At 46.2% G+C, this 22,884-nt stretch overlaps 1 protein-coding gene across 2 annotated transcripts; it reads left to right on the top strand.

Annotated features, from left to right (window-relative positions):
- The first annotated feature begins 3,068 nt into the window (after positions 1-3,068).
- On the top strand, positions 3,069-19,853 carry LOC116944648 (guanylate-binding protein 2-like). Of its 2 annotated transcripts, none has more exons than XM_032958383.2 (10): positions 3,069-3,442; positions 4,759-4,886; positions 7,985-8,094; positions 8,457-8,712; positions 10,682-10,859; positions 12,432-12,712; positions 13,060-13,272; positions 13,706-13,808; positions 14,574-14,677; positions 17,170-19,853. In XM_032958383.2, the coding sequence occupies exons 1-10, from the start codon at positions 3,244-3,246 to the stop codon at positions 17,347-17,349; spliced, it is 1,752 nt and encodes a 583-aa protein (XP_032814274.1). In that variant the 5' UTR covers positions 3,069-3,243; the 3' UTR covers positions 17,350-19,853. The 2 variants fall into 2 exon arrangements, with proteins under 2 accessions (XP_032814274.1, XP_075924582.1); XM_076068467.1 differs by having other exon boundaries at positions 14,574-14,697.
- The last annotated feature ends 3,031 nt before the right edge of the window (positions 19,854-22,884 follow it).

The raw sequence follows: 22,884 nt of genomic DNA, 5'->3' as shown, positions 1-22,884 counted from the left end.
GGGACTTGGATTCACCACGCCCGGCCGCCTTTGTCCCCGCAGTGGCGATGTTCACACACCACACCAGTTACTCGTTTGAGGCTGAGTCGAGCTAGGCGAGGCTCAGGACCGGTTCAAATAATCATCACCAGTGGTGGCCATGAGCGGGAATCGAACTCGGGTGGCCGGGTTCGTAGTGCAGTGCGCTAACCACTACACTACCTTTCCCCCCACACACATACGCGTGTGTCAATAGGTACACATACACGCGCTTGCTGCAGACACAACTTTCAGGGTGCGTATGGCAGTAAACGACTGAAACAATAAAGCAATGCTGCGCGAAGAACGCCTTAAACCTGCAACACATTCGTATGGCACTTTACTCGCGGAGGGTTTGGGGGGGGGGGATGCATGACATCAGCAGGTACGCTGTGTAACGGTGCCGAATGCGGGTGACATGACAGAGATGTGACGTCACTGCTCACTTGCCGTGCAAAATATATGCATTATTGCGTCTGGAAAGTACTCACATGGCAAATTTGAAGTTTGTTGCATGTCGGGACGTACACTAAAAATTTTGAACAGAGACACATTCACAAATTTCCCCTATATATATTACATCCTGCGGTTCGCAGATCATGCAATTTGTACGTATTTTTATATTAAGTTGTTCATATCGTTGATTATACGATTGTGTTAAATAGCTGTGTAAAAACGTCCTTTGTATGCTTATAAATAAATTTTATTCCAATGTCAGATTTTATCATAGCCTCAATTCAGTATTTTCTGGTTTCCGATTTAATCTTCAAACTTCAATCTGTGAGTGTCAGATTTCCTATTAAACTTCACTCAGTGCATGCAAGCAGTCCGCATGTGAACCATGTTGACATTGGAGGTTAACCTAATTTCTGGAAGCAAATAAATGAAAGTGAAAAAGTCGTCACACTTTTTAATTTTGTCAACAGATCACGAGATGCCAATGTAAATGACAAAACCAATGACAAACACAAAACGGGAGATGTGAGCAGCACCTCAAATGGTGCCACGCACTCCAGATAAATACAGGATGCTTCAAATTTTTTAAACACTTTTGAGCATTTTCAACATACCACAAAGAATGTGCTCACACACTGTATGTAACCAACTGTGCGAATTTCCACCTGTCACCTAAGCTTAAAGATTACTCTTAGATATGTATCTCTGCATGGGGGCCATATATTTAGTAGGTACGCATGAAGGGGGGAGGGGGGGGGTTAACTGAAATGCGTAAAATTTAGGTTTAAAGCTTTCGTAACTGCAAGGATTCATATTCTTGATTCTTTCGGTAAAGTCACGTCGAAGGGAAACAATAAAATAATAAAAATATGAAACAATAAAATTCTCACGACGTTTCGACTGCAACACAAGCAATCATCATCAGGTGTGAAAACCACAGCAAAAACAGTCGAAACGTCGTGAGAATTTTATTGTTTTATATTTGTATTATTTTATTGTTTCCCTTCTACGTGACTTTACCGAAAGAACCAAGAATATGAAATGCATAAGCTTGCATATGGGGCGTCTACTGTCAATGTACGTACGCATAGGAAACGTGGGGGGGGGGGGGGGGGTGAAGTCTCGATAATAAATTGTCTACACTGGCCCTCAAATTAGTTAGATAGTCCGGCGATGGACTATCTGTTTGCTTAAACACGTTAATATTAATCCTTAATCGTTTCAGCGTAGATTAAATTTCGGCCGTTCTAGAGGATTCGGGGGCGGGGGGGGCGGTGTGTCAACCGTACGTACTAAATGGATGGCCCCATGTCAGACAACCTCATTTTGGACAGCACTCTATTACAAAATTAATTGTTGATTACGTGGGGTGTTGAGACCAATTTTAGTCCCATCTCCGCGACATTTTGTACATCACCTTTAGCTCTTTAGATAAAAAAAAACAGAAATGGTAGACGCACTATCTAGAGGTAACGCTGGTCGGCCGGCTGGCTGATGGAGTGAGTCGGTGTGGGTCATGACCCGTTCAGATCTCACTCATCACGGCGGTTAGACTCGAACCTTATCGCACGTATCTCTGCACCACAGCGACTGTAGTCACGCATACGGGGCGATACATGCACAGATGCCCCACTACACTAAAGAGACATTGCAGAGAAACGGCTGAAACGGCATTATCGCTCCTTCCTGGGTTAACTTGCCAGGACCCTCCTGAAAAAGAGTTGAGCTAACAAGTGACACAATAAGTGTTGAGGTCAATAGGGTATCATTACTTGGATCACTGTATGACTACGATCGTCTGTGGACACTCCTGTACTCATGAAAACTACACAAATCTACTCATGAAAACTATACAAAAGTATCTTCTTGGTTCTTTCGGTAAAGTCACGTAGAATGAGAATAAAATAATAAAATAAAACAATAAAATTCTCACGACGTTTCTGCCACAACACAAGTAGCCATCCTCAGGTGAAGAAACAGGACTGTCCAGAAGACAGCGCTTGAGTGAACCCTATCAAGCTAGACAGCGTCTTTTAAGCTGTGTGGGAGGAACAGAGAGCCTTGACAAAGGACCATGTAACTGGGAGATTAACATTGCGGAGAGCGAACGAGCTGGGACTGGAGGAGGGGGGAGGGGAGTTTACATATAAATTAGCATGTAACTGGGGGATTAGCGTTGGTGTGAGTGAGAAAAGAGCACCAAGGAGAGAAAAAATTGCGGTTTTTCCCATCTCCTCAACAACCAGCACCAAGGACAGCGAAATTCAGGCGGACGGGTCAATCCATACTCGGAAGGAAGGAGGGGGGAGGGAGAAACAGTTACAATGCGGTCTGACGGTCACCGCAAAATACAATTAATTAAGAATCGAAATGGTTTAAAACAAAGTACTCTGGAGGTATTTACGATTGTTCCCTTAAGGGCTAAATCGAAAGAGGAACTGCCATTTTTCACTGTGGTGCTGAGAATAAAAAAAACACTCATGTGGAAGTGAAAATGTTCACGAAACGTCGGGGAAATCCCAGTCTATTTTGAGAAGTGGTGACCGCCTCCTCAACGCTGCTTTAAAAGCTGTGGCAAAAGCGGTGGCTCGAGACAGAAGCGGAGTCCACGGAGAGAGCCAAGGTGCGCTCTGTCTAGGTGAGTGAGCGACCGCGCGAGCTCAGAGGCAACAAGAGTCGGTCAAGGGTGGCCAGAGACTCCCGCGGGCCTTGAAGAGCGGCGACGAACGGCTAGCGTACCAGTCTTTGAAGACGTAAATATATCCAAAGATGAGTCAAGGAGCCATGGCACATGTGGAGCGGCCCCTTCCCTTCATCCTCACGGACGAAGACGGCAGATTCTACGTCGATGAAAAAACCGCCGGGGTGATCGCGAGCATCCGGCAGCCGGTGGTGGTGGTGGCGATCGCGGGCCGCTACCGCACGGGCAAGTCGTACCTCATGAACCGCCTCGCGGGCTCCAACAACGGTGAGGCGCGGTGCGGTGCGCGTGGTTACAGGGCACTGCCCGACGAACCCGGGCCACCTGAGTTGGATTCTCAGCCACGTTGGGGGCCGTCCATACATGACGTCACCCACCTAGCGGGGGGGGGGGGGTCAGACATTTGTGACGATGTGTGACGAGTGGAGGCGGGGGGGGGTTTGAGAAATGTGATGTCTCATCAAAATGCGTAACTTTGAATAAATATAAACAACGCGTTCCACTTAATTAAATAGAATTGTTATAACAACACTAATTTAGATTAATTTTCATAATTAACTATTCGATTATTTAAATGTACTAAGGTCACATTTTATTTATTCCATAAAGGACCATTTTTCTTCTCCATGGGAGAATGGAGAAGCATAAATTTAGTACATCTTTTGAATGATTGTTATTAAACATTTTGATTTTAATGATTATTATTGTACTCTCTATTTTGCATCGTTCTCCTTCAAAGTTTCAAATATTTTTTTCAAAGTTATAATGACTTTTAATATTTTATAATTATTAGAGAATTTCAATATAATATTCTGAACATCTGCAGTTTTAGTTAGACGTTGAATATTTCGAGTGAATTTTATGCTAAATTTCAGCTTTCCAACGCCTCCTTTTTAATTCATGTTTTCTCTTACAACATCAGAGTGCAGCGCCACATTAAATACGCACTACAATGACAATAGTTTAAATTGATTTGAAGCATGTTTTATTTTCAAAATGGAAATATGGTTTGGGGGGGGGGCAGAGCTTTGTGACGTCATATTTGAGGGGGGTCTGACTTTTTGTGACGCCATGTGACGAGTGGGGGGAGGGGGTCAAAAACGGTCAAAATCGTGTGACGTCATTTATGGACGGCCCCTTGCTACGAATATCTGACGCTTATCTGAACCGTTGCTGGGCATCCGCCCCCCACACGATACGGTGTGTTAAAAAAAAAAATCAGCACTGGGAGATAAAGGCGGCAGGGCGTGGTTCTGGCCATACCACCTCTTTCGTGCGCCGTTCCGGCCTTCATAGGTGCGCGATAGCATCACTTGCAACAACAGTGGGTTAAGGCTGTAGGGGTGTTCTTTGTCCGTGAGTGCGTGGCCAAGTCCATGTGTCTCTGCGTGACCCCGGGCAATTCCACGTCAGTGGATTGGCAATGAGAGGGAGGCGGCGGTGGGGGGGGGACACCAATCACCCCGTGCAGTTTGAGTAGCCGCTTACATTTATATTCGACCAAAACTCAACCTGGGTCGACGTTTGAAACGAACTGACTCGCTCACCTACCCCATCCATCCCACGCACCCCACGGCTCCCAGGGTTCTCTCTGGGGAACACGGTGCAGTCGCACACAAAGGGCATCTGGATCTGGCCGAGAGCCCATCCCCTGCACAAGGACAAGTGCCTCCTGCTCATCGACACGGAGGGCCTGGGCGACGTGGAGAAGGTCAGGGGGTCCACGTTTACCAAGCCGACAATGTTTCCTCAACAATCGTCACTAACATTGTGGCCCTTCAAGAGAAAAACATGTACAAGTCGACGTTTCGGGCAATGGCGCCTTCTTCAAAGCAATAGCCCTTATTTAAAGCACACACATAATTTATAGTACTGTACATACATTGTGCTATGGAGGGCCCTTGTTCGAAACGTCGCCTATTCTAGTTTTTTTCTGTTTTAAGGCTACAAAGTGTTATTGGCGAATGTGGAGGTTTACTGTGCTTGTTCACCACTGCCAACGCAGCCTCAGTAAATAAAAATGTGTTTACGATGTTTGTCGATTGCGCTGCGAGTGGGACAGCCATGATATTCAACTACCCCCCCCCCCACCTCCTCGAGATACCCTCACCCTCATTCCTCAAACAGCACCCTCATTCCTCAACCCCTTACCCTCATCCTCCACCCCTTACCCTCATCCCCCACCCTCACCCTCCACCCTCATCCTCCACCCCCCACCCTCATCCTCCACCCCCTACCCTCATCCTAAACCCCCACCCTCCACCCTCATCCTCCACCCTCCACCCTCATCCTCCACCCCCATCCTCCACCCTCATCTCCCACCGCCCCATCCCTCACCCTCACCTCTACCCTCTCCCTCCCCCAACACAAAACGCCCTTCCCCTACGGTACGCACAGAACCATTGCACGATTTTTTTCCCATTTCATTTCACCTCGTTCTCATGTGAACTGCACGTGATAACTTACATCATAGATTTTCGAGTCGGACCGCGTGAGTAAAATGACAATTTAACCCAACTGTTAAAATGTGTGTGGATTGCAAAGTACCGCTGTGCTGAAGCAATCGACACTGGTGTGTTTGGGGTCGTTCACAAATGACGCCACGTACCTAGAAATTGGGAGGGGGGGGGGTCAGACATTTGTGACGTTGTGTGGCGATGGGGGGGGGGGGGGTGAGAAATGTTACGTCACGTAAAAATGCGCAACTTCAAATAAATATAGAAAACACGTTCTACTTAGTTAAATAGACTTTTTAATAAATGGTTTCTCCTACAACATCAGAGTGCAGCGTCACATTAAATACGCACTACAATGACAATAGTAGTTTAAAGCGATTTGAAGCATGTTTTTTTTATTGGGGAGGGGGGCAGAGCTTTGTGACGTCATATTTGAGGGGGGGGGTCTGACTTTTGTGGCGCCATGTGACGAAGGGGGAGGGGGGTCAAAAATCGTCAAAAATCGCGTGACGTCATTTATGGACGGCCCCTTTGGTTTCCGTGACAACTCTTATTCGTTTGGTGGTGTCGGATGGATGAGGGTATACGGCACACACAGGGATTGTACTCACACGATCCAACCCAAAAATCAGTTATGGATCCGTAGCCGGTCCGTCCTGTCCCCTCTCCTCCCGCCGTGAATCCTTGCAATGGGCGACGGCTTGGCTAAATAGACAACATTAAATGTAATAAAAAGTTGGAAGACGATGAGGAGCGACTTTGCATTGTGTTCTGTCCTCCGGAGAAGCGGGCGATTCCACAACAGCTGGGCACCAGGTGGGGGTTTGTGAAACAGCAAAACTTGATTTCAAAAGACCTCTTCAGAAGATCAATTGCGTATCTGCAATAGCGATCAGAGAGACACCCTCCACGTCAGAACACCGCAGTTAAATTCCTCGGTACAGAAGTCAGCCCAATTCTCAATTATGATAAAAAAACAACATTTAAAATACATATTATTTGGCAAACATTTAACAAGAAACATTTTAATATCTAACGTAAAAATCTGCCCAAAACACCTGTAGCGACTCCTACCGTCCTGCAAATACTGCATGCGACGATACGTACTTATATAATTAGTAATAAAGAAACATTTCAATTATATTAACAATATTTAAATTAGGTAAATAATATTTTACTGACAACAAACATATAAAACAATTATTCTTTATTATACCAGAATCGGGAATGAACCATCTGCAAAAACACCTGTCCCACTCACCCCAATTTGCTAAATGTAAAAATTAAGCCATTGTGTGCCTCCCAATGAACAGCGAACGTCAACACAATAATACCAAATGTTTCCAACTATTACAAAAACAACTTCTATTTTGATCACTAAAACACTCGAATCACCTTCCAACTCCGTTACATCAATTGATTCGCGTTGGATTGATCACAATAATCAATACTCGTAATAATAATTAAACAACTCATCACGAGGCGCGACACTATCTGATAAGATTTCTGACACAAAAACATAACTAAAAAATAAGTGAACTTCTCGTACCTGCAATAGTGATCGGATACACGCTCCACGTCACAAAGCCGCAGCTGAATTCCTCTGTTAATGGGATTGAGCGCCAGTGTTAATATTTTAGATCCAATTATTTGTAGTATTTTATATATTGAAATAAACTTTGATATCAAAGTCTTAATTGTCCATATCTTCATTATCACGAACAGTCAAATAACATGACTGAGTTCCTGATGGTCGATTTTCATTCAAGTAATATCAATGTAAGTTTAACATGTAGGCTTTATAATGAATATCAATTTAAGTTATATATTATTGGAACTAATGTAGCATACAGCTTACCGGTCCAGAAGTTAGCCCAAATCTAAATTTGGCACGTGCGGGCTCCGGGTTCAATCCTTGATCACCACTCCCTTCTCTTATCATAATCATCGTAATAAAACGTACCTGGCTTTCACTAGTTGTGAAAAATGGTTTGTGAGGTTTCCATATGCTACAGAGTGCACATTTATACATGCGACTCATTAAAGGAAAGCCTAAAATGGCTACAAATCGTAACATTGGTGGTGAGAGGCTGTGACGTGTTAAATTTATCTAGGGCAAGCTTTTACTTGAAATCTGATTTATTACGATTGGAGCGGTCTTGTAACAGTTCTCATAGCGGACGTATGTGTATTTTATCCCTGGCAGATTACTATGAATATCATCATGGCAACCACCATCGCTACAATGATCATCATCATTAGCCCGGACCGACCTGACTAAAATGATGTGCTGACTATAATCATCAAGCTCCTCCACAATCATCATGATCGTGACATCGTGTTCTCCTTGCAGGCTGGTGACAATCACGATACGTGGCTCTTCGTGATGGCCGTGCTGCTGAGCACCACGCTGGTGTGGAACACGACCGGTGTGCTCAGCAAGGATGGCTTCGATCAACTTCAGTATCCTCCATCTCCAGGAGACCCTCCTCTCACACCCTTCCCCGTACACCTTCATCTCCAGGAGAACTGATTCCCACTCCCAGCCCTACACCGAGTCGGCCATGGTGTGCCAGTGTCAGGGTCCAAATATGACACTTTTTTGTTTTTATAAAAGTGTAAATTTCTCATTTGGGGATAATGTATAGTAAAATCGCACCTACTACAAAAAGCTGGATGAGCCTGCAGAAAATGTGTATGGAGGGTCCATCCAGCTACCACCTTTTAATTCCCATTCTGCAGCATTACATTTTGAATGACGTTCAATGAGTGGCCATAACGTACAATGCCGTTATGGCCGCTCCTTGACTGTGAATCCCTCGCAGTTTCGTGGCCAACATGACGGAGCACGTGCGCACCAAAATACACCAGAGAGAGGACGAAGTGGGCCAAGACTTCAAGCGGTACTTCCCATCCTTCGTTGTGTGCGTGCGCGACTTCACACTCAAACTGGAGATCGAGGGCAAGGCCTGCGACGCCGACCAGTACCTGGAGCACTGTCTGGGTATACGCAAGAAGGGGATGACAGCTAACTGCCGCTCCTTCAACGAGCAGAGGGAGCTCCTAAGCAGCTTCTTCAAGGTGGGCTCTCACGCCCTATGCTGGCTCACCCAGGGAAGCTTCACTAAGTCGCATGACAATTTTTCAAGGGGAATCCTGCCTTGGTTTCATAGTAGGGAGTTATGGTTGCTCTGTGTGATCACAATTGAGTATGTTGCAGTATCATTTGTCAAACATGAACCATGATGCCGGCACACAGTGCCTTACACTTGTAAATTATGGCATGGAATCTTTAACGTCAACTGTGAAGTGGATGGGTCGTAGTATTTTTATGGTTAATATATGTGCAGTATCTAACAAGGCATCCGTGGAAGTTGGTGGTCAATTCGACAATATGGCCACACAATTAGATATTTTGACTTGGTGATATGGAAAAGGCTGAGAGGTTTTATACATGTGTAACGTAGCACCTAGAGACGTTGTCCAAAAGTTATATTTATTCAGTATTACCAGCGGACTTAGGCAAATGAGATGTAGCTGCTACACGACGTTCCTATATAGCTGGTCGACTATATATCAGGAGACATCGATGTAGCCGTCTGTGCCGGTGTTAACTTAGATGATGATGACCCCGACATTGACGACAACGATAATAGATAGCGATGATCCCCACGATGACAATGATTCCATCAATGACGATCCAGACCCCGACTCCCCAAATTGCCCCGAACCCCCCTCAGCCTTTTCCTTATATCCCCCTTACCGTGGCCAAGCTCCGCCCCCGGCCACGCCCCACTTCTCAAACTCTCCCAGCCTTGTTGGGATGCTCTGGACAGTCACCTCGTGTGACCTTTCCTTCTCCTGTCACCACGACCATCTCCCAAGCCCACAAGCCACGCAATATCCTTGCACATGCAAGGCCACACATTTGTGTGTTCTCAAATCTGTTTGTTTCCAGCTGGCACTCATGTTTCTGTTGCAATGGATTTTCTCGTCACTTCCAGAATTAAGTCGCCAACTGACAACAACCTCTCCCACATGACCTCATCACAGGGCAAGGGTCAGATGGATGGAGAGAGGGAATGGGTGTTGATTTTGATGGGTGACAGGATGGTACTGTGGAAACACTTGTGCCTCACAGCAAGAAGTGCCTGGGTTACATTCCTGATGTAGCTGGTGTGAGCTCACCTGTGATTAATCACACGTATAATTGTGCACTCTCCTAATAGTTACGGAGAGCCAGGTGCGTTTTTAATTTTGATTTGAACGCAAATGTGATCAGGGATTGTACCCCGAGCCCCATTTGCACAGTCGAATACATTGCACGCCCCCAATTCAGATTTGGGCGGACTTCGTGCTGATACATTGAGCTGCGGTGTTGTGACGTGGAGGGTGTGTCTGGTCGCTATTGCAGATTCGCAATTTCCCTTCAGAGGAACACTTTGAAAAAATAGTTCAGCCATTCCACAAACCCCGGTGCTCAGTTGTTGTGGAGTCGCCCACTCCTCCGAAGGACAGAAAACAACGCGGAGTACCGACTCATCGTCTCCGAACATTACTGTTATTTTATTGTTGAAGCCTATTTCTCCAACCAGTTCCCCTCGTTAGGATTCATGACGGGAGGAGAGGGACAGGGCGGAACAGTTACACCGTACTATTTGGTTCTTTCAGTTACACCGTCTTTACGTATTGAGTTTGTATAATGTTCTCTTGTTCTTCCTGAGGTTTCTCTGGGTTCCCCAGTTGTATCCTATAGATTTTAAAAATGTAACTGTTTTGGCTGGACTTGCTAATGCTGAATTGCCCGCAATATTACGGAGTTGGATTTTACACAAAGCAACATTGCCTCCTACTGTGAAAACTTGGCACAATCCCTCCTGCAGAAAGTCTTGGGACTCGGGAAGACTTTTCTGGTTAAACAAGTAAAACAACAACAATAATGATCCATCTTTTGCAGTAGGATTCGTTGATAAGATATATAAAACAATGAGTTAAACTCTTCCTATATAAAGCTGCGCACATCTCATGCCTTCGTTTACCATCCCTGCAGAAACGGAAATGCTTTGTGTTCCCGATGCCAACCCACCCTGAAGACCTGCATAAGCTGGAGACCATTTCGGAGCAGCAATTGAACCCTGAGTTCCTGCAAACGGCAGAGGATTTCACGACTCACATCCTCCAGACGGCGCACATCAAGCACGTCGACAACGCAGTGCTCACGGGTCCCCGTGAGTCCAGCCGCTAGCGAAGCGGCCCAGCAGTACACGACCAGTGGCCGCCCTGGTTAACACTGCACTGTGTATTCACCATAAAGCCATGTGCTCCGTTCGATTCTGTGCGGACATTACAAATTTAATGTTATAAAAATAGACCAAGTGAGTCAGCGTCTGAGTTCCAGTTTGTCATCATTTATTGATTACTCACAAATTATTTAATTTGGAAAACAAACCTGCATTGCTAGTCTTTTGCCCACTTGCATATTCTTGCTGCACAGACAAAGCTGCCACTGGTGGACCCTTGGCTAGACTTTTTTTTGTGCGGATGAATTGAGTAGCAACGATCAATAAATGTATTAGTAGGATTTCCAGCTCGTTAGGTTGAAGCAAAATGATCAGAGATGCCAAGGGATTTAATCGCCCAATTCAAATCCTTATCAACGCACTCAACTCCATAGCACATACCACTTACAGGCTGTAGATGAATATAAACGTGGGCAGGTGCGGTGAAATAATGTTGCAGTTTCTGAATTTTTTTTACATGAATGAAACAAATATAAATATTATGTAGCTGCATATTATCTGGAAAATGAAATAAATCAATATGTACGCTTGTCTGGCATACGTTGAGAACGCTCCACGAACTTAAATGAATTGGGGAATCAGTTGAAAGACTTGATTCGAAGCTTTCGTGACTGCAGGAATTACTCTTTGTTTTTTTTTCGGTAAAGTTCCCCCTACTTGGGTGTCTGTATATACATCTGGGGTTATGTGTCTCCTCTCTCTCGTAAATTTAGCTCTTCTGTACCTGATGATGGCTGCTTGTGTTGCAACCGAAACGTCGTACGCTATTATGTTATTTTATTATTTCTTATTTATACGTGACTTTACCGAAAAAAAACAATGAGTGAATCAGTTGAAAGCTCATTGCATATTTGATGTGGTCAAAATCACGAAGAAGACTCCTGACATTTGACCCAATAATTTGACTCATTAAGCAAATTGGTATTGCTTACCTGATCGTCCATTTACAATTGCCCATTGGGTGACACGATTCCTATTTTTTATTCATACAACAGAAAGGCAAATGCCGTTGGAGAGGGGTGTATGCGAAGATGGGTAAACATTGACTCTCCAATGGGCTTCCCACTAGTTTCAGAATTTTTTTCCTTTCACGTAATTACAATCAGAATTATTTTGGTGTATTGACACATTGTGAAAGGCACCAATTAATAACGACAATTTATACATTTCTTCGATCTTATGTCAGGGCGATTCGGTGCATTTTAGGTTGAGGTCGAGGTTGGTGAGCCAGTTGAGGGCTAAGGGAGAGCAACATTGTGAATGTTTGAGACGCTGCCAGTGAATGAACGAAGCATAGGCCATTGTTGAATGATCTGTTCCATGATTTGGCTCTGATAGTTGCGGTCGCAATGCGGGGGGCTGCTATTCATCTTCCATCGGCGGTGTAAATAGGTGGCCTCTACACCTGCTGTGTGGCCTTTACATCAGATTACATCTCGTCTCACCAACGTGCCCTCTCACCCCCCCCCCCCCCCCACCTCTCGTACTCACCTCTCACAGTGTTCCTAAAGCTGACGGAGCAGTACGTGAATTCCCAGCGCTCGGGCGATGTTCCGTGCATCGAGAGTGCCCTAACGCAGGTGGTGACACTGGCGAACATGCAGGCCAGGGAGGATGCGATGTCGCTCTACGAGAAAAGGATGGAAGCCGTAAACCAGCAGCTGCCCCTACCCATTGCCAAACTCAACGAATTCCACCAACACGCGCTGGAGCAAGCGGTGGAGGCGTTCCACCAACGGTCCGTGCTCGACTGTGAGCATAAGCACGAGAAGGAGCTCATGGTGAGTGGACACCGTCATTGTATATTTCATAAATGTGATTTCCAAAACTCTGCGTTTTGGCACAAAAGGTACCATAACATATGGTGTCGCTGAAATCCATCTGAAGATGAAACACGCCAGCTTTCTATCTCTCGCTCTCTGCACCAGGGCAGGTGGGAAAGTGTTGCCCTTTTGAATTCACAATCAGTTCTGGCATATCCACTTCCGCAGGCCCTTATCTCGCGCTGCTTTGTGATCATTTCGAACGGATTCTTTACTTCAGGATACGATAGCACGTAATTAAAAACACGGAAAAAGCATAATCATGAGCACAATCACCACCATGGCCACAAACTTCTCTCCCACAGGACTCACTCGTGACTGCGTACGATGACTGGAATCAGAAGAACAAGGACACATCCATGCAGAGGTGCAAGCAGCGCCTGTCGGAGCTCTACGAGCCCATCCGCGTGAGAGTTGCCGAAAAGATCTTCATCAAGCCCGGGGGCTACCAGGAATACAAGCGCATGATGGACGCGGCCGAGAAGAGCTACCGTACAACGCAGGGCCTGGGCGACGAGGTGAGACACCTCATTGTGTCTAGAGTCACTATATACCAGGCTACGTAGTTAACATCTTGCCACCATAGCACCCACTGACCAAGGTCACCCGGCATGCGACCAATCTCATCAGATACGTTGGGTTGAGCCGGGATAGCACATGGAAGGGCGACCGCCATTCATGACAGATTGGCAAAAGTGGGTGCGAGGCTATGTTGTACGCAGTAGAGGGCAGTGCAGCAACATTGATTGCACTTCCTATTCTCCCTGCCTTCACAAACAACGCCTTGACCAGCAATAGGGAAGTAGAATCAGATTACTTCCATGGCCACACTGCATGGGGAGACCCAACTCATCACTACCCGTGCACCTCCACTACAGAGATGTGCAAGATCCCCGATGTAATATATACTCAAGACGGCACTCACGCCTCTCGCTTGCGGTTCTCACACAGATGGAGGCGGTGCTCCTGGCCTTCATCGATCTGAAGAAAGAAGAGGGACATCTCATCCTCATGATGGACAAGAGCGTGACTGAGCTGCAGAAGCAGAGAATTGGTGCGAACTGGTCCTCATCAGCAGAGGTTTATCCACTGCTAGATGAAGGCCTCGGTCTCACAATTACATTAATCCATTGCCAGATCATTCATCATCCCTGCTCGCGACACACTCTCCGGGCCTTCATACTCATCTTAACAGTTCATGTTGGGTCTCTAACTTGCATATCTTCTCAAAACCACGAGCTCCTCTAACGCGGGAACATACTCAGACTTTGGAGCTGCAGTGTCGATGTTGTTAGTTACACTTCTGCACAAGCATCTTGACATGCATCCTCGTTGAGATGATATAAAAATGCACGTTGTGTTGTAATTTTAGTGCCATTCCATCACCAGTCTTGACCATTTGCGGTCATCGTCAATCCCTTCTCGCGAAGTCCAGCCCTAGCCTTGACAGTCGATACAATGTCTCTAACCTGTGTACGTTATCTGATCCACGTGTTCCTCTTCCTCCCTCGTGGTGTAATTCGAAAGATGAGCCACTCCATGCTTCTTTGCACAATTTTTCATAAAAAAATACTCTGCGTAGATTAAAGTTATATTGTTCGTTAGAAAATAGTATGATTGAACAAATAAACCTTATGACGGTACCCCCGGGTACCATAGTGGTGGAGCGATTTAAGAAAGTTGATCAATTGTTTCAACTGCCACGGAGAGAGATCCAAAATAAGCGGCGATGTCTGTCGACGGTCCAGTGTGATAACCATCGCACCATGGCGGTGTACTCTGCGTGTCGGTGTTGTTTTTGTGAATTTGGGGCACACAGAGACGGAGGAAATGGAGAAGAGACTGGTCCAGCAGCAGAGGGCGCTGGAGAATACCAATGCCCAGCAGGAAGCGCAAATCAGCGCGCTCAAGATGCAGATGGAGGTGCGTGCTGACACTCGTGGGTGGGCAGAGGAGAGGGCTAATTAGGTAGAGGTGCAGCCCTGCAATGGCTTGCACGCACCACTGCTGGTGGAAGGGCGTGCAATAGGGCGAGTTCTTGAGAGGCCCTGCGATGGGTATTTTGGCCTATACTCTTTGGTTCTATTCGGTAAAGTCATGTAACAAACAACAAAAAATAAAAATAAAAATTCACGACGTTTCGGCCACAACACAAGTGGCCTTCATCAGGTGAAGGGACCGTGCTGTCATGAGGACAGCGTTGGAGTGAAAACAGCCAAGCCCAGGTCACGTCCTTTAAGCTGTGTGGGAGGAAGCAAATCACTTGACAAAGGAATTAGTATAGAAATGAGCACGATATACGTAGGAGATGTATGGGCCATGATGGACCAGGAGCGGGTGGGGACCATAACGGACCAGCAGCAGGGGGGGGGGGGGGCAGTAGAGTGAGTGAGTGGAGTGGTGAGTGAGTGGAGTGAGTGGAGTGAGTGAGTGGAGTGAGTGAAGTGAGTGGAGTGAGTGAGTGGAGTGAGTGAGTGGAGTGAGTGAGTGGAGTGAGTGGAGTGAGTGGAGTGAGTGGAGTGAGTGAGTGGAGTGAGTGGAGTTAGTGGAGTGAGTGAGTGGAGTGAGTGAGTGGAGTGAGAGAGTGGAGTGAGCAGGTAGAGTGAGTGAGTGGAGTGAGTGAGTGGAGTGAGTGAGTGGAGTGAGTGACTGAGTGGAGTGAGTGGAGTGAGTAAGTGGAGTGAGTAGAGTGAGTGAAGGGACCAGACTGTCCAGAGGACAGCGCTGGAGTGCACACAGTCAAGCTCAGACTGCGACCTCTAAGCTGTGTGAGAAGAAGCCGAGCGCCCTGACAAAGGAATTAGCATAAAAGTTAGCATTTCATTGTCGGACTTAGAATGAAGGACGATGTATTGGGGAGCAAGTGCAGACAGGCGAGGGGGAGAGGGGGGAACCCACATTTTGATGGTGTGAAAAGGGAATTTAAGCAGCTGCGAAAGTTTGGGATACCACTGCTTAAATTTTTTTACTGTACCATTGAAAATTAGCTTAATGTTTGGTTTGATTCAGAACATCTTTCCAATGGTTTCTTAATTGATGGACCAGGAGCGGGTGGGGACCATGACGGACCAGCAGCGGGGGGGGGGGGGGGGGGGGAGTGAGTGGAGTGAGTGAGTGGAGTGAGTGGAGTGAGTGGAGTGAGTGAGTGGAGTGAGTGGAGTGAGTGAGTGGAGTGAGTGAGAGGAGTGAGTGAGTGGAGTGAATAGGTGGAGTGAGTGAGTGGAGTGAGTGAGTGGAGTGAGTGAGTGGAGTGAGTGGAGTGAGTGAAGGGATCACACCTCCTACGTATATCGTGCTCATTTCTATACTAATTCCTTTGTCAAGTGCTTTGCTTCCTCCCACACAGCTTAAAGGACGCGACCTGGGCTTGGCTGTTTTCACTCCAACGCTGTCCTCATGACAGCACGGTCCCTTCACCTGATGAAGGCCACTTGTGTTGTGGCCGAAACGTCGTGAAATTTTTGTTGTTGTTACTTGACTTTACCGAATAGAACCAAAGCGTATGGATCCTTGCAGTCACGAAAGCTTTAAATCTAGAATATGTTGGCATACTTGTTCACACTAGATTAGGGGTCAGCAACCTGCGGTTCCGGAGCCACATGCGTCTCATTGAGGATTGTTTCATGATGTTATTTATTAAGGACAGTCTCGTATTCACATGCATTTCGGCTCTTGAAATATTTTGGTTTTACCGAATAAAAAATGGCTCACCTTGTTGTTTTGGTTGCTGACCCCTGCACTAGATAAGACGTTTTAGAATACAATCTGATGATTGCTTGTGTTGCGACCGAAACGTCGTGATTTAATTTATTTTATACCTACGTGACTTTACTGAAAGAACCAAAGAGTACGTATTAGAATAGGTTGGAGAACTCCACACTTTACCCCACCAAATGCGATTTGTATTTCCCAATGAAACGTCGTGTCTATTGCTAAAATTCGGTTGTGAGAATTGCTCTTTCAACTTGCTGGTTAGCTGAAACAATAATGTTTCGTGCATGACAACGCTTGCACAGCACGTGACAATTCAGTATCTGGCTGCATCGGGTCGGTGGAGGATGTCACAACACAGTTGTTTAGATATTTACGTGGCATAACGCCAAAATCAATTGGGAATCATGTGTTTGCGTACACACAGATAGCGGTGGCGAAATGGTTCACTTACTGCGCTAGAAACCCGGTGACACGAGTTTTACTCCCGCTCACCACCAACACAAAATACAAACATTTGAGCCAGTCTTGGGTCTTCCCTAGGCCGCCTCAAATGAGTATCTGGTTCGCTGTGAAAACATTCCCCTTAGAGAAATTAAGGTTGCCAGGCATATTGCTAGCCACCTACCTCTTGTGTGCAATGCTAACTGCATTGCCAAGTGTTAAGGCTATACAAAGGATTTTGTCTTTGTGTGCATGCGCAGACAAACCAGCGGTCATTCAGTGACAAACTCAGGGAGGTGGAGAAACAGACGGACAAGAAACTGGAGTCGCTGCAAAAAGAGCATGAGCATCAGATGAAGATGTTTTCGAAGAAGAAAAGAGGCCATGGTATTTTCGCCACCATAGGGGACATTATGGACCAATCCTGCACCATTTGCTAGTTAAAACATGGCAGAAAATCGCGTGGCAGCCGAGTGAGTGGTTAGATGCTGGAAGAAAAATAATTTACTGATCACACATACCCAAGTGCAGTGTTGGTGCACGGTGTAATTGGCATTTCCTTTAGACGTTCACAAATTCGACCTTTTCATATGCAGTCATATGTAGTTTAGCTTCTGAAGTACCCCAAAGCAATTCCCTGTGTTTAAAGCGATTAGTGCTTCATTTATGTATAGAAGACTACGTGTGCATGGGGTAATTCATTTTATATCAGTGTTCATATATCCACCTATACGTCCAGTCAGTGCTGGATATGCAAAGGTGGGCTCTACAGATACCTGGAGCCTGTTATTCAAAACGTAATGTAAGCAACAAAGTCCAGTCAAGTGCAACAGCTTCAAAAAGTTAATCAAAAACTGCCTTTTTAAGGTGAAATAACTGTTGCAGCATTTAGAAAAAAGACAATGATAATGCAAGGATGTGTGGTGTTTGTATCAGAAATGTGCTTATATAAGGTGTGCTCATATCCATCTTCCATACGGCAGATTGAGTGAATGATTGATGGGCTTCATAACTCACCAGATAAGTACATTTTTTTCAAAGAGGTGGCCAGGAGGCTTGCGGAGGTCAGAGCGTTGAGATGGCAATGCTGTCATCCTGAGTTTGAATCCAGGCAGTAACTCGTGATTTAACTCAGTGATTACCGTATTTTCCCGCATGTAACCCGCGGGGTATACCACTTCTTACTAACAAAACAAGACCATGCGGGGTATATGGAGGTGCGGGCTATCTCAAAAATATTTTACACGTGTGACTCGTTAATTTTTTTCACGGTAGGACTATCCACTATGCAACACTTACCTTTGACTAAAGCACTGCTGAATAAACCACTCACACTAAAATTGTTAAAATGTTATCACGTTTTAAATGATTCGAATTGTTTGTACAATGAAACAACAATGTTTGAAGTGGGCGCACTTTGGATACCGGCGACGGGAGAGCTGGGGAGAGAGAGGTGGGGGGTTGGGGGGTGGGGCAGAGCAAGGTCTGTGGCGGCGACGGGAGAGCTGGGGGGAGAGAGAGGTGGGGGGTTGGGAGCGAGGCAATGGCGTTACCGTAGTGCCGCTATTGTCTGCGCAGTGCGCAATCTACCAGTGCTAAAACTGTACTTACTTATCTACCAGTTATGTGTTACTTATTGGATATTTACTTTTGGTACTTTTTTACTGTTTAATGTTCACTCGTTTCCGGTTAGTTTGTTTTCTTTGCGCACGTTATGATTTTAATGTTAACAATGTATAGTGGAATGTATTGCAAATGTAAACTTTGTATTAATCTGATGGAATTAAGCTGCTGTAACGACATTAAATATATGAATGCATGCCGGGTATATGGAGGTGCGGGATATCTGAAACTTGTATTACACAAAACGCTATTTTTGCGGGGTATATGTGTCTGCGGGTTATATGCGTATGCGGGCTATATGCGGGAAAATGCGGTTCACTGTCGGGGGTCGTGCGTTCAAGGCTCTGCCTAATCGTCAATGACGGCATACAAAGAAACCCCGACCACTTAACATTTGGTTCTGCACTTGATTTGTCTGAATTACAGCTCTGACTATTCAAATTATTGGTTTGCCTGTCATGGATTGAAGATTAATCCCTGTAACAGGAGGGTGGGAAAAGTGCTGCATCCTGCTGCGTCGAACGGAGATCACCTGCAGTGGTCTCTGAGGTAGGTCTGTGATATCCGCTTCCGCGGGCCATTATGTAACACCAAGGGTTGCACTGCTCTGCAGGAGATCTCAATGGAGTATTTGTCTCATGACGTGAAGCCGATAGCACAATCGGGATATCAATTGGAAGAAAAAGGCATTATGAAGGTAGACCTCTTACAGATGTCAACTCAGTTGAATGAAACTAAAAGAGTTTCTGATTTAAAAATGTATATATATACACGGGACGGATGTTTTCTTGAACGCGCACAGCGAAGGTGGGGCACGACCACCAACCAGACACTGCGATGGCCGGGAGTGGCCTAAATACCACTCTGCCTGTAACCTTAAAACTGGTTCACACCCTTCCTGTCTCAAATCAAATGCCCGTAACACTCAGCTCCAGGACTCTCTCCCTGAAGGACTTACTAACACAACTTGTAAAACAACGTTTATCCAGGACCTTTGTCTCTACCTGAAGGCCTCTGAAACCACCTGTGAATCACATTCATCCTGTTCGTTTTCCTTGCCTGAAAACTTAAAATGTGATCACACATGAACCCGTACTGTACCTTTAAAATACATCTCCTCAGAAATTACCTTACCACGGCACACATTAAAAAATTTTTTGAAAACATTTGAACCATTTAACCAATTTCCCTGAAGCCTGATATATCACTCATGTAAAATAACTCTCTGCCCTCAACTCACTGATAATCTTTGTACATTTTGCCTAGAAGCATATCTCATGTGTGCACACCTGTGTTATACAATAAAGATGCTTTAAACCTGCTCCTGTGTCCGTGTTTATCAGACTCCACGATTTGACGTTATTCCTCCGATGTGAGACTTATCATCTCAAGACTCAGTAGCCATCTGCAAACCCAGAATCCTCTTGCCTGTAGAAGATATCCCCTCCCGTGCTTTTACAAGGCAAGGGAAGGTTTCCACGCGGCGTTGGGTCGCGGCTCCTGTGCCAAACTCTATCCCTCTTTCCACTCAGGGTTGTGCTCCTCCGGCGCCCAGTGTCACCCCGAGGCACGAGCAGCGCATGCTGGGGTGGGTGGAGGCACCAGTCTCACTTTTACACTGAATAAATTAAATGTACGGTGCCCAAGCAGTCTACTTGGCGTGGCCTATCCATACAGTCTCTCTCTTTTTCGCTCCCCTTGGCCAATCCCCTCCTGTAAATCTATCCAAGGCTCCTCACTCTCTCGTCAATCTTGCCCAGAGTCACCTCCCCCTCCCCTACCCACGAGAAGCAGGGTCTTCCCCCCGTCCTCTCCCAAGCACAGCGCTGTAATCTTCTACATAAGTGAATATGGACATGGGATGAGGTAAGTATAGCTCAACTTTACGGTTTATGAGCAGGAAGTACCCGGCGTTGCCAGGGGGAAAAATATATTTCAAGACTTGTCTTCTCTTAAAAACATAGCATAAACATACACAAATACTAATCTATTGTGAAAACCCGGCGTTTCGTTTGTCCACTTGTCTATCAACAAAATTATAAGAGGCTTGCAGAAGTCCTGAATCAAAAAGTAATAGAGAGTGGGGGGTAAACAGTTCATCTAAAAGGTTTCCGAAAATTGTCCACCCCCCACCATCAAAATTTTTTTTTACCCCCCTTAGGCATATATACCTACACACCCTACATACAATAGAGTGAGTTGTATCGAGTGACTGTATAATAGTGTATTGACATCGTTGGATGTCAATATGCTGTGGGTGTAGTACCGGCCCTAGATGGGCAAGGTGTGCGCTGAATAATAGCACTGGATGGCACCATGCTTTAAGTGCAGTGCCGACCCAACAGCACAGGGTGTGTGGGTGCGACCGAAGGATAAGGTTGTGTGAGACCATGGCACTCTGGTTGACCCAGGAGGACACGTGACTGGTTAAGTTGACAGAGGGGCCCCAAGAAGGGGCTAAGGGGGGTCACGTGATTGAGACCCAGATCCTTCCCGAGGATCTAGAAGGTGGATGTGGCCAAGGGCGGAGCCGGCCATGCCACAGAGAATATAAGCCGGGTCCCGAGAGGGACCAGGGTTGTTGTTCATCCTGGAAGACACCCTTCATCTACGTTCTCCGTTCAACGAGTCTCCTACACGTGGACCCGGGCCGACATTATTGGTCCCAGTCCATAGTAGCATTTACGTAGTAACTAGTGTAGTTAGCCAGGTGGTCACCACCTTAGGTTGTTATTCTGTGAAGGGGACGTTACCCTGTGTGTTAAAACTGAATAAATGTGTTGCTTCCAAGTCTACGTCTGCGACTCAGTTGAGCCCATTACAGTAGTATCTGGCTCTACAGTAGTGTCTGCTGACTCTGTAGTTGTATATACTAACTATACAGGAGTAACTACTGAGTACAGTAGTATCTACTGACTATAGTAGTATCTACTGACTGTGGTATTTACTGACTCAATAGTAGTGTAATTCCGGTATATCCCATCATTCGGGTAATTAAGGGAGCGAGCCTGTTGTGGAGTACCAGAAGGAGGCCATAGCCAGAGGGTGGGGGGAATGCCCCGCTAGGGGGATAAAAGGGCAGCGTGCTACAGTAAAGAGGTCGTCATTTTGGGTAATATTCGGTGGGTCGGGTCACGTCGTCAGGTTGGGATCTTCAATAACCTCGTGTGTAAGGGGGTTACATAGTGTTACAGTGTTACATAGGGGTAGTTACGTTTACACCAATTATAGAACCTGTCCCATAAGGGAAGTGTTAAATAAAGGCTCGCCTCAACTAACGAAGTGTGTATGTCTTTATTGAAGCACTACAGTAGTATCTACTGACTCTATAGTAGTATCTACCTACTCTACAGTAGTATCTACCGACTCTATAGTAGTAACTACTAACTCTACCGTAGTCTCGAATGACTATAGTAGTAACTAATTAATCTATAGTAGTATAAATTTACTCTATATTAGTATCTTCCAACTCTATAGTATGTATGAAAATAGGATTTCCCATTTTTCTGGCAACAAAACAAGTGTTGAGATGTTAAAACACCAAACTGAAACCTTTTACAAGGAATCATGTCTGCATTAACCACAATACATGTGGTCAGAATGCAAACAAAAAAATATATTAGCAGGAGACAAGGAGGAGCTGATTTAGCCCACGGCCGCAGAGGATGAAGTGGAGATGCTGCCCGCAAAGCAGGGCGCAGTCGGGGCGCGGAGCGCCTTGCCTTCAGTGGAGGAGCTCGTCAGGGACGCACACGGCCGTCTCACTGACCTCCTCCAAGCAGCATCGAGATACGGTCTCTACCCTCGACAGCGAAGGAGGGGGGCGGCAGAGCCGTCCAGACGTGGCGACTTGGCTGCCATTTCACAAAAGGCGGGAACGCCATCGCCGCTGCCCGTGCTAGCAGACGTCATTTTGCCGCCGGCGGGAAGTGCAGAGCCCGCCAAGTTTGAAGCAGGGACGTCCTCGTCGATCGACCTCCAGTCGCTCCACCGTCGGCTGCCCTTCATTCAAGAATTTGTTGCCGCCAGCGGCGATTGGGTGGAATTTAATTGGCGATTTCTCACTTATGACGACATGGCGTGGTAGTCAGAGGCGGACGCGCTGAAACCACTCCCCGCCGCCCTTAACGATGATGCTTTGGCGGCGTTCCTTGCCATCCCGCTGTCCGAGAGGTCCCCCTCATGCAGCCGTTTGACCAGATGGCTGCCACTTTCGAGCCTCCGCTGAACACCCGTCAGAAGTTCGCCGTGAGGTGGAGAGGGGATGGTGAGTCGGCCCTCGCCTACAGGAGTGTGCTTTTGGTGCTGGCGAAGGCCGCGTTCCCGAGAATGGATCACGATGGCCTTGACGC

Source organism: Petromyzon marinus, chromosome 21 (genome assembly GCF_048934315.1).
Source record: "Petromyzon marinus isolate PM22_M1 ecotype Great Lakes invasive population chromosome 21, UKy_Petmar_22M1.pri1.0, whole genome shotgun sequence".
NCBI classification, from domain to species: domain Eukaryota; kingdom Metazoa; phylum Chordata; class Hyperoartia; order Petromyzontiformes; family Petromyzontidae; genus Petromyzon; species Petromyzon marinus.
Note: the sequence above shows the minus strand (reverse complement) of the source record. Positions and strands in the feature narration are given on the sequence as shown.